General features: G+C 44.8%; 1 protein-coding gene across 1 annotated transcript in view; it reads left to right on the top strand.

Moving 5' to 3' along the window:
* Window positions 1-1785: 1785 nt before the first annotated feature.
* myo15aa (myosin XVAa) overlaps window positions 1786-13288 on the top strand; it is a gene marked incomplete at its 3' end in the record, with an annotated part of 30260 nt that continues 18757 nt past the window's right edge. The window contains exons 1-23 of the mRNA XM_079177085.1: window positions 1786-3057; window positions 3520-3602; window positions 4026-4089; window positions 4301-4410; window positions 4900-4974; window positions 6482-6572; window positions 7037-7140; window positions 7277-7340; window positions 7440-7553; window positions 7652-7813; window positions 8062-8175; window positions 9122-9180; window positions 9526-9649; window positions 9749-9844; window positions 10071-10202; window positions 10311-10436; window positions 11371-11448; window positions 11549-11706; window positions 11799-11844; window positions 11954-12078; window positions 12254-12371; window positions 12498-12673; window positions 13202-13286. Coding sequence (XP_079033211.1) covers window positions 1903-3057; window positions 3520-3602; window positions 4026-4089; window positions 4301-4410; window positions 4900-4974; window positions 6482-6572; window positions 7037-7140; window positions 7277-7340; window positions 7440-7553; window positions 7652-7813; window positions 8062-8175; window positions 9122-9180; window positions 9526-9649; window positions 9749-9844; window positions 10071-10202; window positions 10311-10436; window positions 11371-11448; window positions 11549-11706; window positions 11799-11844; window positions 11954-12078; window positions 12254-12371; window positions 12498-12673; window positions 13202-13286 — 3459 coding nt within the window. The 5' untranslated portion in view covers window positions 1786-1902. The remainder of the gene's footprint in view (window positions 3058-3519; window positions 3603-4025; window positions 4090-4300; window positions 4411-4899; window positions 4975-6481; window positions 6573-7036; window positions 7141-7276; window positions 7341-7439; window positions 7554-7651; window positions 7814-8061; window positions 8176-9121; window positions 9181-9525; window positions 9650-9748; window positions 9845-10070; window positions 10203-10310; window positions 10437-11370; window positions 11449-11548; window positions 11707-11798; window positions 11845-11953; window positions 12079-12253; window positions 12372-12497; window positions 12674-13201; window positions 13287-13288) is intronic.

The raw sequence follows: 13288 nt of genomic DNA, 5'->3' as shown, positions 1-13288 counted from the left end.
AGCCCACTATCTTCACCGAGGGGATCACTGAGGAAGAGAGCAAGCCCACCACCTTCCCCAAGACTCTCTTTCAGACAGCAACCACCTCCTGAGGCTGTGCCTCTGCCATCTACTAGACCGCATTTATTCAAAGGTAGAAAACAAACATCCAAGTTGAGGCATTCCCCCTCACCTCCCCTACCATCCCCCCAAAGAAGGAGCCCACCTCTGCCCGAGAGATCTCAGTCTCCCCCACAAACCTTCCGCCCCACCTCCCCGCATCGTCCTCCCTCTCCTTCCCCATCACGTATCACCAATCGCCCCCTCCCCACCCGGTCCTCGACTCGCAGGCTGAGAGGAGGGGCTGGAGGCAGAAGTCACGTGCCCATGGGGGCCGTGAAACCCTCTCCAGCAAATCCCTACTCACAGAGACGCAGTAGACATGGACCCCCTGTCACTCAGTATGTAGCCCCTTTCAGGTCCTCTATCCATAGTGGCCCAGGTCCTCACTTAGGACAGATAGGGGGCGTAGCTGGAACACCCATTTTATCCAGGGTAGGCTCCCGGCCTACAGGGTTAAGGGAGTCAAAGCGAATTGGTACTCCCCAAGGAGGCTTCCACAGACCTGTAGGTAGGGGACAGCCACTAGTCCGTATGCCCAGAAACCAGCCCTCTCTGCAATCTAGGCAGTCATTCAGAGCACCTCCTCCAGTGCCTCCCGTCTCTCCACAGCCTTCTTTAAAACAGAGTGGCCCTCTTTCTCCCCAGCCATCAGTGCGTAGGCTGCAGAGTAGACCTCCATCTCCACAACCACTTCGGCGTTCATCTCCTCTGCCCTCCCGTTCAGCCTCTCCCATGCGCTACATGTCTCAACCACCATCCCCCTTTCCTCAAAGGGCTATGAGTCTAGGGCCAACATCTTTTCAACCTCCAGTACCTCACCCCAGTCTTTCTCCTGGTAGTCTCCATCCATCTCAGACTCAGATCACCCAGTATGACTACACAATGATGGAGCCAGGCCCATCCCCAATGCTTACAAATGCTCAGATTGTAGGTGCACCCTTTCCTCCATCTCCTCGTCCCTCCTCTATCTCTTACCCCAACACTGCTTACTCTTCTCCTTTACAGAGACCCTCCACCCCACAAACACAGTGTGAAGTCCACCCCCAAAACCTCCCACAACCTGCACTCTCATCACCTTTTTTGGGGCACGCAGTCCAGAACCCTTATTTACAGAATGCCAGCTACACTACACCTTTACAGAGAAGCCCCTCCCCCTTACCTGGTGGCCAGGTGGTGATATCAGCTGATGTCCAAGCAAGCCAGGAGGGGAACCCATATGCCACTCTTAATCTATCCAATGCTTTGATTCAGAACTCCCGCCTTGCCAGCGCCTCCTACTCGTCTCCTCTGCAACGTAATGCCAATGTCTATACAAACGTTTTCTCCCCTCATCAGGCAGCACCCCCTCTTGCTCCATCTGTACCCTCCTCCCCATACTTATCTTCTGCTATGCTTAACTCCCAGCTACGTAATGCATCCTTTGCCTCACCCCTTCAGCGACACCTCTCCCCTATGTCTCCTGCCTTTCCCGCCCCTCCTCCTACCACACCCCAACAAGGGACTATCAGAGGTACCTCATCATTTCTTGCTGGTGGATTGCGGACCTCCCACATCCAGGGATCCATGTTAAGGCTTCCAGGTGGCACTTTGACAATGTCCCGTGGCCCTGTTGAGTCTCCAGTTACCACTGATGTTGGAGGTGGTGTCAGTGTTGGTGGAAGGCTGTCACCCTCTGTGCTTTCCAATGCCCTGCAGAACCCAAGCCTACGTCAGGCCACGTATCGACTACCTGATGGCTCATTCGTCACCAGAACTGAACCTGTTGAACTTTCCCCAGGTCCATCACCCCTATCATCCTCTATGTTGTCCTCTGCCTTGCTCAATCCTAGTTTGCGACAGGCCACATATCGTTTGCCTGATGGCACTCTTGTAACAAGGACAGAGCCCACACCTGCACCATCCCCTTCCTCACCTATGCTTTCTTCTGCACTGTTGAACCCCAATGTACGTAAAGCCACATATAGGCTGCCAGATGGAACTTTGGTTACAAGAAACGAGCCAGCACCTCAGCCGGCCACCCCTTCATCTTCTGTGCTCTCCTCTGCTCTTCTCAATGCTAATGTTCGTAAGGCTTCTTATCGATTACCAGATGGTTCATTTCTATCATATCCGGTAGAAGAGACGCAGAATCCTGAGAGTGTAGTATCATCACCGGGGCTATCTAGCGCCCTGATGAATGCTAACCTGCGTAAAGCAAAGTTTCAGCTCCCAGAAGGATCATCATTGTTTTCACGAAATCAAACCCAAGCTTCCGCCACTGCCTCCTCCGGTCCTAACCTTTCTGGTGCAATTTTAAACACTAAACTTCAAGGTGCTTCCTACAGACTCCCAGATACATCACTATTGAGGCAGCCAGGTTCTGCTAATCCCGCTGAGTCACGCTCCCTTGACCTTTCCAATGCTCTCCGAAACCCAAACCTCCGATCTGCCACCTACCGTTTGCCTGATGGAACTCTGATGACCCGCTCTCAGCCCACTGCTGCACCCCGAACACTTGACCTGTCTAATGCCTTATCAAAGAACCCAAACCTTCGTGGGGCAAATTACCGTCTCCCTAATGGTAATATCATGGCACGGCTTGGTGCCCCTAGCACCCCAGAACCCCGGTCACTTAATCTCTCTGGTGCCCTGCAGAACCCTCAACTCCGAGGGGCCTCTTTCCACCTACCCTCATATGCTGTAGTTTCACCCCAGGTCCAGGGACCCGGCCCAGAACAGCACTGGGCACAGGGCCCCGGAGTTGAAAGCTTTGGACTGCAGCAAGATCTGGATGTGTGGGGTGCAGAGAGGGTTCTACCTCATGGCACAGTGCAGAACCTCAATAAGTGGTCCATGTATAAAGATGGGGAGCTGCTGGACCCCCACAGCCTGATGGGACAGGGACAAGTGGGGCATGAACCGGGGCAGTGGAATCTCAGCAGGGAGGGGGAACCACAGGGGCAGTGGTTTGACAAGGTACAAGTTTGAAGTGTTTGAAGTATGATTCAAATTACAATAGACTAAATAGTTCATGTTGGGCCCTATACTCTAAGTCTTAATGCTTATAGTGTAATCTTGCGGTTGCAAGTGTAATGTTAAGGTAAAAGCCTGGCACAGTAGTGGATTTTCAGTAATGAGGAGTAATCAGAGGGATGGTAGCTCACTTGAGTAATTGATGTGTTTATGGTTGAAAGAGCAGAATATATGATTAGAAAGGTGATGGGCACATTGAGCAGGAAAGTAAAATGTGTCCAATTATTTTGGTGAGAGAATGGTAAACAGGGACTCTGGATACAATCAGGATTAGAATCATCGGAAAGAAAAATAATTGATAAATCTAAATGAGTGAGTGCATGTGTTATTGTGTGAACCCTCTGTGCACAGTGCTATGTGCATGCATCATGTAGTAATTTCTGAGTGTGTACATGTGTATTTTAGATGTACTCAATCAGAAGCCTGCCCACCATGGCTCACCGTGAGCAGCGAGAGGAAGATGGAGTGGAAGATATGACGCAGTTAGAGTAAGTAAAATAACTCACACACTTGAGTTAATTCTTTGTCTGAGAGAAACCTACAAAGTGCAACAGTAAAATGTGTAAAAATAAAAAACAGAGTCAGCTAACTCAAAAATAATATTCTATTTGGTTTGTCATGATAATGACCTGCAGACATGTTTGCCTTTATCAGAGTATAGAGCATGTAATATGGTCAGTGGGAAGGCTTACATACCAATAAGTCATTTTAAAGCTTCAAAGACATGATTGGTGACTCTTAGAGGTTGAAAAGTGTGTAGATGCTGTGGCTTAAAGATTGATCAAAGAGATTGGAAAATTATTTAGTGAAGAAAGACCAGATTTGAATCAAGCACAGTGCAAACATGCAAACATGGTCCTGATGGTGAGTGATCTGAGATTGCTGTCCTTTGTTTTCCTGCGTCTGTCTAGGGAGATGCATGAAGGAGGTGTTCTGCTGAACCTGAGGAAAAGATCTGAGAGGCAGCTTATTTATGCAAGTATCTGATCAGCACAAACATCCAACATCCAACCACCTACATAAGAAAATTATACTACTGAACATTTCTCAAACCTATAAATCTAAAGTCGTATCAGTTTATTTTGAGTTTGTGTGTTAATTTTACAAACCTCTCTTTTTGTTTTTCTTCTTCTTTTTGGACTTCCATTTCATTATTGCCCTCCCTGTCTCTCTTTTTTTTTTTTAGACATACATAGGTAGTATTCTGGTGTCTGTGAACCCCTACAAGATGTACAACATCTATGGGACGGACATGGTGTTGCTGTACAAGGGTCGTGCTCTGGGAGAGAACCCTCCGTAAGTCAAACTGTGGGGACAGTAAATTTAAAACAAACAACGGAACGCAAGAATTGTTAGTATGTTATAATTAAGTATATTATGTTCAAACGTTTTGTTGCCTTGATTGCAATGAAAGAATAATAATAGGTAGATTGGAAGCCCATCTGTTTTAAGTAAAAGCAGGAAGGAATGGTGCAGGTAAATAATTAAGGCAGGGAATGGAAAAGTAGAGACAAAGTCATGGAGTTTGAGTTCATTGCTTTCATCTCTCTTATGAATATGAATGTATAGTATAAATCATACAGTTAAAGGATTCAGCAGGTGCAGAGCAGGGTCTGTAAATATTTCCAATAGTTATGTTCTTATTTTCATGTAGTTACCTTTACAAAAATACACTCAACATGCTACACCAGCAGCCCTAGTGCCTCTGTCTACTCTGTACAAGACATAGTTTGTCATTTTGATTTAATTGTTGGGGAGTTGATGCAGCTAATCTTTCTCCTTCAGGCACTTGTTTGCCATAGCAAACGCTGCTTATTCCAAAATGATGGATGCCAAACACAACCAGGTCATAATAATCAGGTAAGATGCCCACACTCTCCGTAATCTTATTTTATCTAAATCCTAATTTTGTATCACTTTCCATGTACCTGTGTTTTTACATAAGAGTTTAATCAACTAGGCTGAGTCTGTGTCATCGCTTCATACTTTATACATCTCATACCGTTCATCATACGTTACACCTGATTGAGACGGATACGAGTGTTTTAAATGAAACGATATTCACAGTGTTTTTCTTGCACATTATTAGTAACCTTCCAAGGTGTTGTAAAGCTTTAACCTTGGTATACGCAGTGTCCGTGAAGCTTCTCGGTTTCCATCTCAAGCTGGAGCTGTGTTTGTAAATTCATGAGTTCTGTGGTTTTCTGGCCAGCAAACTTAAGACAGATCAGAGGCGCCTCGCTCCCCGTCAAAACTGATCTCACACACACTCGGAGCCCATTTACATCCAACTCGGATGTAAAAGTACATCCACACGCTTGGGCATCGGCGTGTGCTTTTAGAAATAATCATATGAAATACACAAACGTCCACTCTCGCACACACCTGGAACACTCTAGCCGCACTCGCAAGGGGATACCTGTAAGGAAAGCCCAGCCATGTCTGGGCCAGGACCAGATTATCTTTCAGAGGTATGTGTGTGTGTGTCCAAGTGCACATGTGCGAACCCTGTGTTTCTGTGCAAGTCACTGGATTCTTATTTAGAGGCAGTGAATAGTAATGGCCCGGTTTTTAGCTAACCAGCCCGTGAGTTGAAACCGTATGCTGGAATGTGGTCAAGGTGCTGGTGTCCCTAAATTCACACACACACACACACACACACACACTCCTGCCCCCCTTTGGCCAAGCTTACATAACGGTGGTATTTAGCGCTAAGCTGTTGGCAGTGATGAAGCACGGTGTGTGTGTGTGCGTTAGAGCGTTTCAGGTGGTTTAACCCAAAAGTGAAATTGAGGCCTTGCCTAATGAATGATTAGCTTGGTCTCGCATCACGTAGTCAATTAAGTCAAACAGGCACCAGTAGGGAGGTGAGAAGGATCATATAATGGACACTAAGTGATTAATAAAAGCTGGGTGTAGCGGTGCTTAAAGTGCAGATAATGTTCACTCTTAATGAGCTCCCACTTTGCCATCAAAATAGCTGGATTTTCCACTTCTTTACCTTTTTAGCAAATGTACTATCACAGCCAATAAAGTTCCTCCAGCCTACCATTTAAGAATGCTAAATACCAGCTCTAGTTTTGTCCAAAAAGTATGTGTAGTTTGTAGACTGTAGTGAGGTTAGAAAACCTTTTTATATGTTTATCATTTAGATGCACCATTCGTTTTCATGGTTTCCTCCCTTTCCGTGCTGATGAGCAGCACAGTTTATTAGGCACTCATTTTCACAATATCTTTGCATGTCTGACATGCACGGAAATATTGCTCTGATCGCTTTAGCAGAGCACTGGGACGATTCACTGTATATAAAATGTATCAACAACTGAGTCATGTTGAAGTCCATTGAGTGTATGTTGCTGTGTTTCAGTGGGGAGAGCGGGTCTGGGAAAACAGAGGCCACCAAACTAGTCCTTCGCTACCTAGCAGCAATTCATCACAAATCCAATCTTGTGCAACAGGTACACACACACACACACTACTGACATGCATAAACTGCTGCCAGCAGATTTGGACACACACACACACACACACACTCACACACGTTTCTGTCTTGATGGATGACTAATTCCTATGTGCGTCTTTTTTTCCGTGTCTCCGTATCTCTGCTGGCTCTTCTTGGGTGCAGATTGAGGTAATAGGGTTTGATGTGTTCTTTATATTTTACAATTCATCTTCACATGTGGCTAACAGAATAGCAGGTTGCTTTATTTTGCTGTGGTGTGTGTGACGACATTCATGAGAGATGTTTTCTTTGACTTGCTTTATAAAAATCCATCTAGCATCCCTTCAACTATCTGATTGATCAGGATCTGATTTAACTCATATGTGTGTCACAGACCAGCGTTTAACAATGGTGGTAAACAGGCTGCTGTTTCACATTCAACCTGGTTGTTCACTCGCTGTGTGTTTGAACGTTCGGTAGATACTCGAGGCAGCTCCTCTGCTGGAATCTTTTGGAAATGCCAAAACTGTACGGAACGATAATTCCAGTCGCTTTGGGAAATACATAGAGGTCTTTCTGGAGGAGTGAGTATGACATAGAAACACAAGAGTTCATTTTTCAATTTTAACACTTTTTTTTGTACACTTTGAAGCTATGATATGTAAATACATTTTATCCTCTCTGGTTTGCTCTGTGCTGTCTCTCTCTCTCTGTGTCCAGTGGTGTGATCAGTGGTGCCATAACCTCTCAGTATCTACTGGAAAAGTCCCGTATCGTCTTCCAGGTGACTCACACATGGACAAATACACAGGATGGCACTTTATATCTTTTACTCTTCTGTATGTATGAAGTATAAAGTGTTAAATTTGTGTCTTCCCCTCAGGCCAAAGATGAGAGGAACTATCATATCTTCTACGAGTTGCTGGCAGGTCTTCCCTCGCAGCAGAGGCAGGCTTTCTACCTCCAAGAGGCTGAGACCTACTATTACCTCAACCAGGTAGACGACAGAGCAGCATCACCAACTGCCTCATTGTGGAGATCCTCGCGTCACGTGATCTCTTCACTCAAACGGTTGTGACCTTTCTCTCCGTAAAGGGAGGGGATTGTGGAATAACAGGAAAGAATGACGCAGAGGACTTCCTGCGTCTGCTCGCTGCCATGGAGATCCTTCACTTCACCCCCGATGACCAGTCGGCCATCTTTAGAGTTCTTTCGTCCATACTGCACCTGGGCAACGTCTACTTTCAGAGATATGAGGTAGTGTTTACAAAGGGATTTCTCTATCTTAGATTTTATTTTTGTTGTTTTTTAATTGTAGAAAATTCAAGTAATTCAGAAACATATGCTGTATATATGTTTCTGAACATTTTTGGAATATTTTGGACAATCAGTTGATTTTATTGAAAATGCAATGAGCTAAAAATGTGATAATATGGAAGAATTACGACTAAACGTAAAAGATGACAGATCAAGATGTTTTTTGTCTCTCTGTTTCTGCACCACAGTCCGATGGCCAGGAGGTGGCGTCGGTGGTGAGCGCTCAGGAGATCAGAGTGGTGGCAGAGCTGCTGCAGATCTCTCCAGAGGGACTACAGAAAGCCATCACCTACAAAGTCACAGTCAGTATCAAACTGTTTTACGTGCACGTGTGTTAAAATGTGGGTACCTATACGGACATCTCTGCAGGTGTTAGAGGTTTGAGTCCTTGTCATTCTTGGACTGAGTTGTTATTTAACACCATTCACAACATTTTGTAGTAAACAAATTCTTCTTTATTCTAGTTGTAAAAATGTCAAGAAACACTGATAATAAGCTGCTGATAAGGTGACATAGGCATTAAACTTAAACCCAACTGCGACCTCATTGCATCTCTTCTTCTTTAGTCATTTATATGCTTCTTCAATCACCACTGCAGCAGCTATGACACACATCCAGTCCGGACCTTTAATGTCCTTGAGCAAAAAGACACTGAAGCCACACCAGCGCCATGGAATGCAGGCCAAACAGGAATTACCCAGCTGGCATTAGTGGATAATAAGCGCTAAAACAAAAACCCATATAAAGAAACAGGTACAACAAAACTATTCACAATGTTTTCAACTAACTGAGTATTCTAGTTCTCCATCCACCATATTTCTATATCACCGTATCATATGAGCTGACAAAGAGATCTTGGAATATATCCTTCTTTTCATCCAAATTACTCTTTTTTTTATCCTCATCCTCCAATATTCCAGGATCTGATGGACCATAAAACTGTTTTCCTGTCCGGTTTAAAAGAAGGAGCAGATTCCAGTCGTCCTGACGGTCTTGTGATGCCTCTGACAAGGAGCGAGGGTGATAAGAGAGATAGAAACAGAAGAATTCACTCTTACGCACTCTAAGAGCCTCTTGTTTAATTGAATTTCTAATTACAAAGGCGGTTCCTACGATTTCTGCGTAACAGGAGAGGAGTCAGTCGTAGTAGCAAAAGTAGGAGAGAAGGCCCAGTCGCTCGTAAAAACAGACCGAACTAAATGAGATTTTAGCAGCCTTTCAATTTAAACCCGTCTGTCTTCTCTACAGGAGACAATGAGGGACAAGATCTACACCCCGTTGAGTGTGGAAAGTGCTGTTGATGCCAGGTGAGAGACAGCAACACACCAGACATGCACTGCATGAAAATGTTTCATTTTTCCTCCAGATGCTTTCCTCATTCTGAAAGGGAAATACCAAAACTATTCTTTTGGAAATCGATATGAATCTTAAGTACTTTTGTGCATCTGTTGCAAGATTTTCCTGCTTCTTCACCTGTGAGAGAGTAATGTATGTTAGCCCTTAATAACCCATAACTTCTATGCAATTACTTCTTTCTCACATCACCTTAAAGATAATTGTGAATTATGTATGGACCAGTTATTTTAATTTCCTTGCATTATTCCTGTCCCACACGCTGTCTTTGTCTTTGCTTGTTTGTCTTTGTTCTCCAGAGATGCTGTTGCCAAGATCCTGTACTCGCTGCTCTTCCATTGGTTAACAGAGAGGATCAACGCTCAGGTGTACCCCCGCCAACACACCCTCTCCATCTCCATCCTGGACATTTACGGATTTGAGGTACAACACATCTTATCACCTGTCAGTCACTTTCTTGTGTTGCACAGCAGAAAGACTCCAGTGTGTGTGTGTGTGTGTGTGTGTGTGTGTGACCAATAGGATCTGACCTTCAACAGCTTTGAGCAGCTTTGCATTAATTATACGAACGAGTACCTGCAGTTCTTCTTCAACAGGATCGTGTTCAGGGAGGAACAGGTGAGTCAACGTCACACCTGCAGGGCCACTCGAATACTCACACGCATGCTTCACATCACTAATGCATACACAAAATACACATAAACATTTGCATGCTCATATTGCAAACAAGGACAGAAACATACCTCTGTTAGTGCTGGAAACATTAGTAATTCACTTAGAAACAGTAATGAGACATGTGAAGTCATTGTACAGGAAATTGTATTTGCATGTGACCCCCATGCAGGAGGAGTACAGCCGGGAACAGATCCCCTGGCAGAGCATCCCTTTCAGTGACAACCAGCCCTGCATTGACCTCATTGCCGCTAAGCCTCATGGGATACTGAGGATCCTGGACGACCAGAGCTGTTTCCCACAGGTGGGGCAGGAGACACCTAAAGAGAAGCTGAGGACACTTGAACAGCTGTCACACCCACGCGCAGTATTATCCTAAATGTCACTTAACATCTGCTGCTTTTGTTGCCAGGCGACAGACCACACGTTCCTCCAAAAGTGTCACTATCACCATGGCAACAACCCACTGTATCAGAAGCCAAAGATGCCCCTCCCAGAGTTCACCATCAAGCACTTTGCCGGCCGGGTCACCTACCAGGTACGCAGCTCCTCATCGGCTCATCGCAGGTTTGGCCCAAACGTTAATGTTCCCCTCTGGATGAACACTGATGACGTCCCCCTCAGCCTCAGTGGTACTTGGTGTTTAGTGCTAATTAGCGAATGTTAGCGTGCTTAACTAAGTGAAAGTGGTGAACTCAGGCTGCGTTCCAAATTGCATACTGTGTCTTTTTTCTTTTGGTGCGTACTGCTGCCGCCCATACAAAGTATGTGTTGCATGCAGTTTGCATACAATGTACCTTGAACTTTGACCCTCTTGCTCATATCTGTAACAGTCTGTAGCGCAAAATTTGAAGCTGTCACTAAGCTATCATCTGTCAGTGCTCTCATGGCGGCGCAGTCAATGTGACGTACCTTCCACCGTGCAAAAGATTGTAGGTCAGAATAGCCAGAAAAACATGCTGACTTGCGTACTGCGAAATGCGACTGCCTGCAGTAGGACATCCTGGCATTTTTTGCATACTGCATACTATGCAGACGTATAATATTTTGGGACACACAAAATCTTTTTTAGCACATCAAGTCGTATGGTAGTACCCATAACACCTGCTTAGCATCGGCATGTTAGCATTGGCATTATGAACAAGAGGCAGATTGATGTGATGATGGCGCTAGATGAAAAGTTTAGGCATCACCAATTCATCTTGAGGGGGATATGAATGTTGGAACCAAGTTTCGTGTCACTGATCCATCCCACAATTTTCCTGACATTTTAATCAAAACAACAAGTTTCTACTTCATGGTGGCAGTCGAGGAAAAGTCACTAAAGTGGTGTAAGGACTGACTTTGCCATTCACAGAGCCATAGAGGATAAGAATAGGTTAAGGAAAAGTAAGAGAAAACTGGTAAATAAGAGGGAATCCACCACTATTCGCTGACATGTCTTTCAATAATGAGTGATGTCAATGACGCAGGTTCAGAAGTTCCTCGATAAGAACTACGACCAGGTCCGTCAGGATGTCCTGGACCTCTTCATTCAGAGCAAGAACAAGGTGAGAGGAGACACACCTCCTCATATCCAACATATGCATGTACTCATGGATACCTTCTCTAATACGGCAGTAAAATGTGTGAATTGTTGTGTGTCTCCAGATGGTGTCAAACCTCTTCCTGGTTCACGCAGAGGTCACAGGTCAGCAGAGAGGAGGTCACATGAGGAAGAGCAGCACAGTCACCAGAAAATACCAAGCTCCCACCGTCAGCAACAAGTTCCAACAGTCCCTGCTGGAGCTGGTGGAGAAGATGGAGAGGTGATGCTGAGAGAAGTCAAAGTGGAGATTTTACATCATGAATAATAAGCAGGAAATGTTATTTACTTGTCAACTTTATTCTTCCGTTTCAGGTGCAACCCTTTTTTTGTTCGCTGCATTAAGCCAAATAATATGAAGGTAGATTTTCAGACATTCTGTATTTCTACTGATTTTTGATTTGCATGAATTCAGCCTCACTATGTCCTGACAGTCATTGTTTGTCAAATGTTCTTACATCCGTGTTTAGCAACCAGGTGTATTTGAGGACGACCTGGTCAACTGCCAGCTGAGACACTCGGGTGCCCTCGAGACCATTAGGATCCGTCGAGAGGGGTATCCTGTCAGAATGCCATTCTACGTCTTCCTGTTCAGGTAACATACACACAGTATTAATCACTGGATGGTTAGCTTGGGAAGTGATAGCTAACACGTCTGAAAAGATACAGAAGAGATAATTATATGTGGATTACCAATAAGCCACATTTGATAAGACACTGCATTTGTTTGTGTGTTTGTGAACATGCATGTGAATGTGTGTCATCCTCAGGTACAAGTCCCTGGTGGGGTTACGAGAGCCTCCAGCTGCAAATGGAGAGAACTGTGTGATGATGCTCAGTAAGCTGTGTCTCCTCCGACCAGGAGCCTACCACGTAGGAGTCACAAAGGTGAGTTTCTCCTCTCGTTTGTTCATGTTAACCCTTTCAAAAACAGCAACACAAGCTAACAACATGTATGTGTGTGTGTGTGTGTGTGTGTGTGTGTGTGTGTGTGTGTGTGTGTGTGCATGGCAGTTGTTTCTGAAGGAGGACATCTACCAATTGCTGGAGTGTAAACGGGAGCGCTCCCGTCAACTTGCGGCTCTCACCTTGCAGCGGTACACCCGCATGTTCTTCGTCAGGAAACGCTTCGTGGAATTCCGCAAAAAGATCATCGGGCTGCAGGCACAGTGCCGAGGCTTCCTCACAAGGTCGGCTTCTCTAGTTTCAGAACGATTAACTGGTGTCTGGATATCCAGCAAGTAACAAAAAGCTTGATCTAAGTGATGATTTAAGTATTCATGTAAAGAAATTGTGGTTCTTACATTTAAATAAGACGGTATGTTAGGCCACTCACGTTTACCATCTACATTGTGTAGTGAGGAAGACAAATGAAGGGAGACACACACTTGACAACATTGTCTTTTAGGGAAAACGTAGATTTATAAATTATGGTACATTATGTTCCTTTTTAAGGGACAGTATGTCATTTAAAGCAATGGTAGGCAAAATAAAAACACCTTTATCTTTTGGTCGTATTAGATATTAAAGGAAGAAACATGATGATATTTATTACTGGAGTAAGCATGGCCTGTGACAGAGATACACTCATCAACATTGGAGATAGAAACGTGGGGATTGAATAAAGTGCAACGGCTTTTTAAACAAAAGTTCCTCAGGAAATGGGATCAAAACATGACATCAGGCCTGAGACGTGTGTTAATGGTGTTACTCCACAGGAAGCGCTACGTGAAAATGAGGGAGAGTCTAGTTCGGTTCCGCTCTCTCGTCCACATGTACGTCAACCGCAAGCAATACATCAAGGT

This window comes from Pholis gunnellus (assembly GCF_910591455.1).
Source record: "Pholis gunnellus genome assembly, chromosome: 17".
NCBI lineage: Eukaryota > Metazoa > Chordata > Actinopteri > Perciformes > Pholidae > Pholis > Pholis gunnellus.
This window is presented reverse-complemented; position numbering and strand designations above follow the sequence as displayed.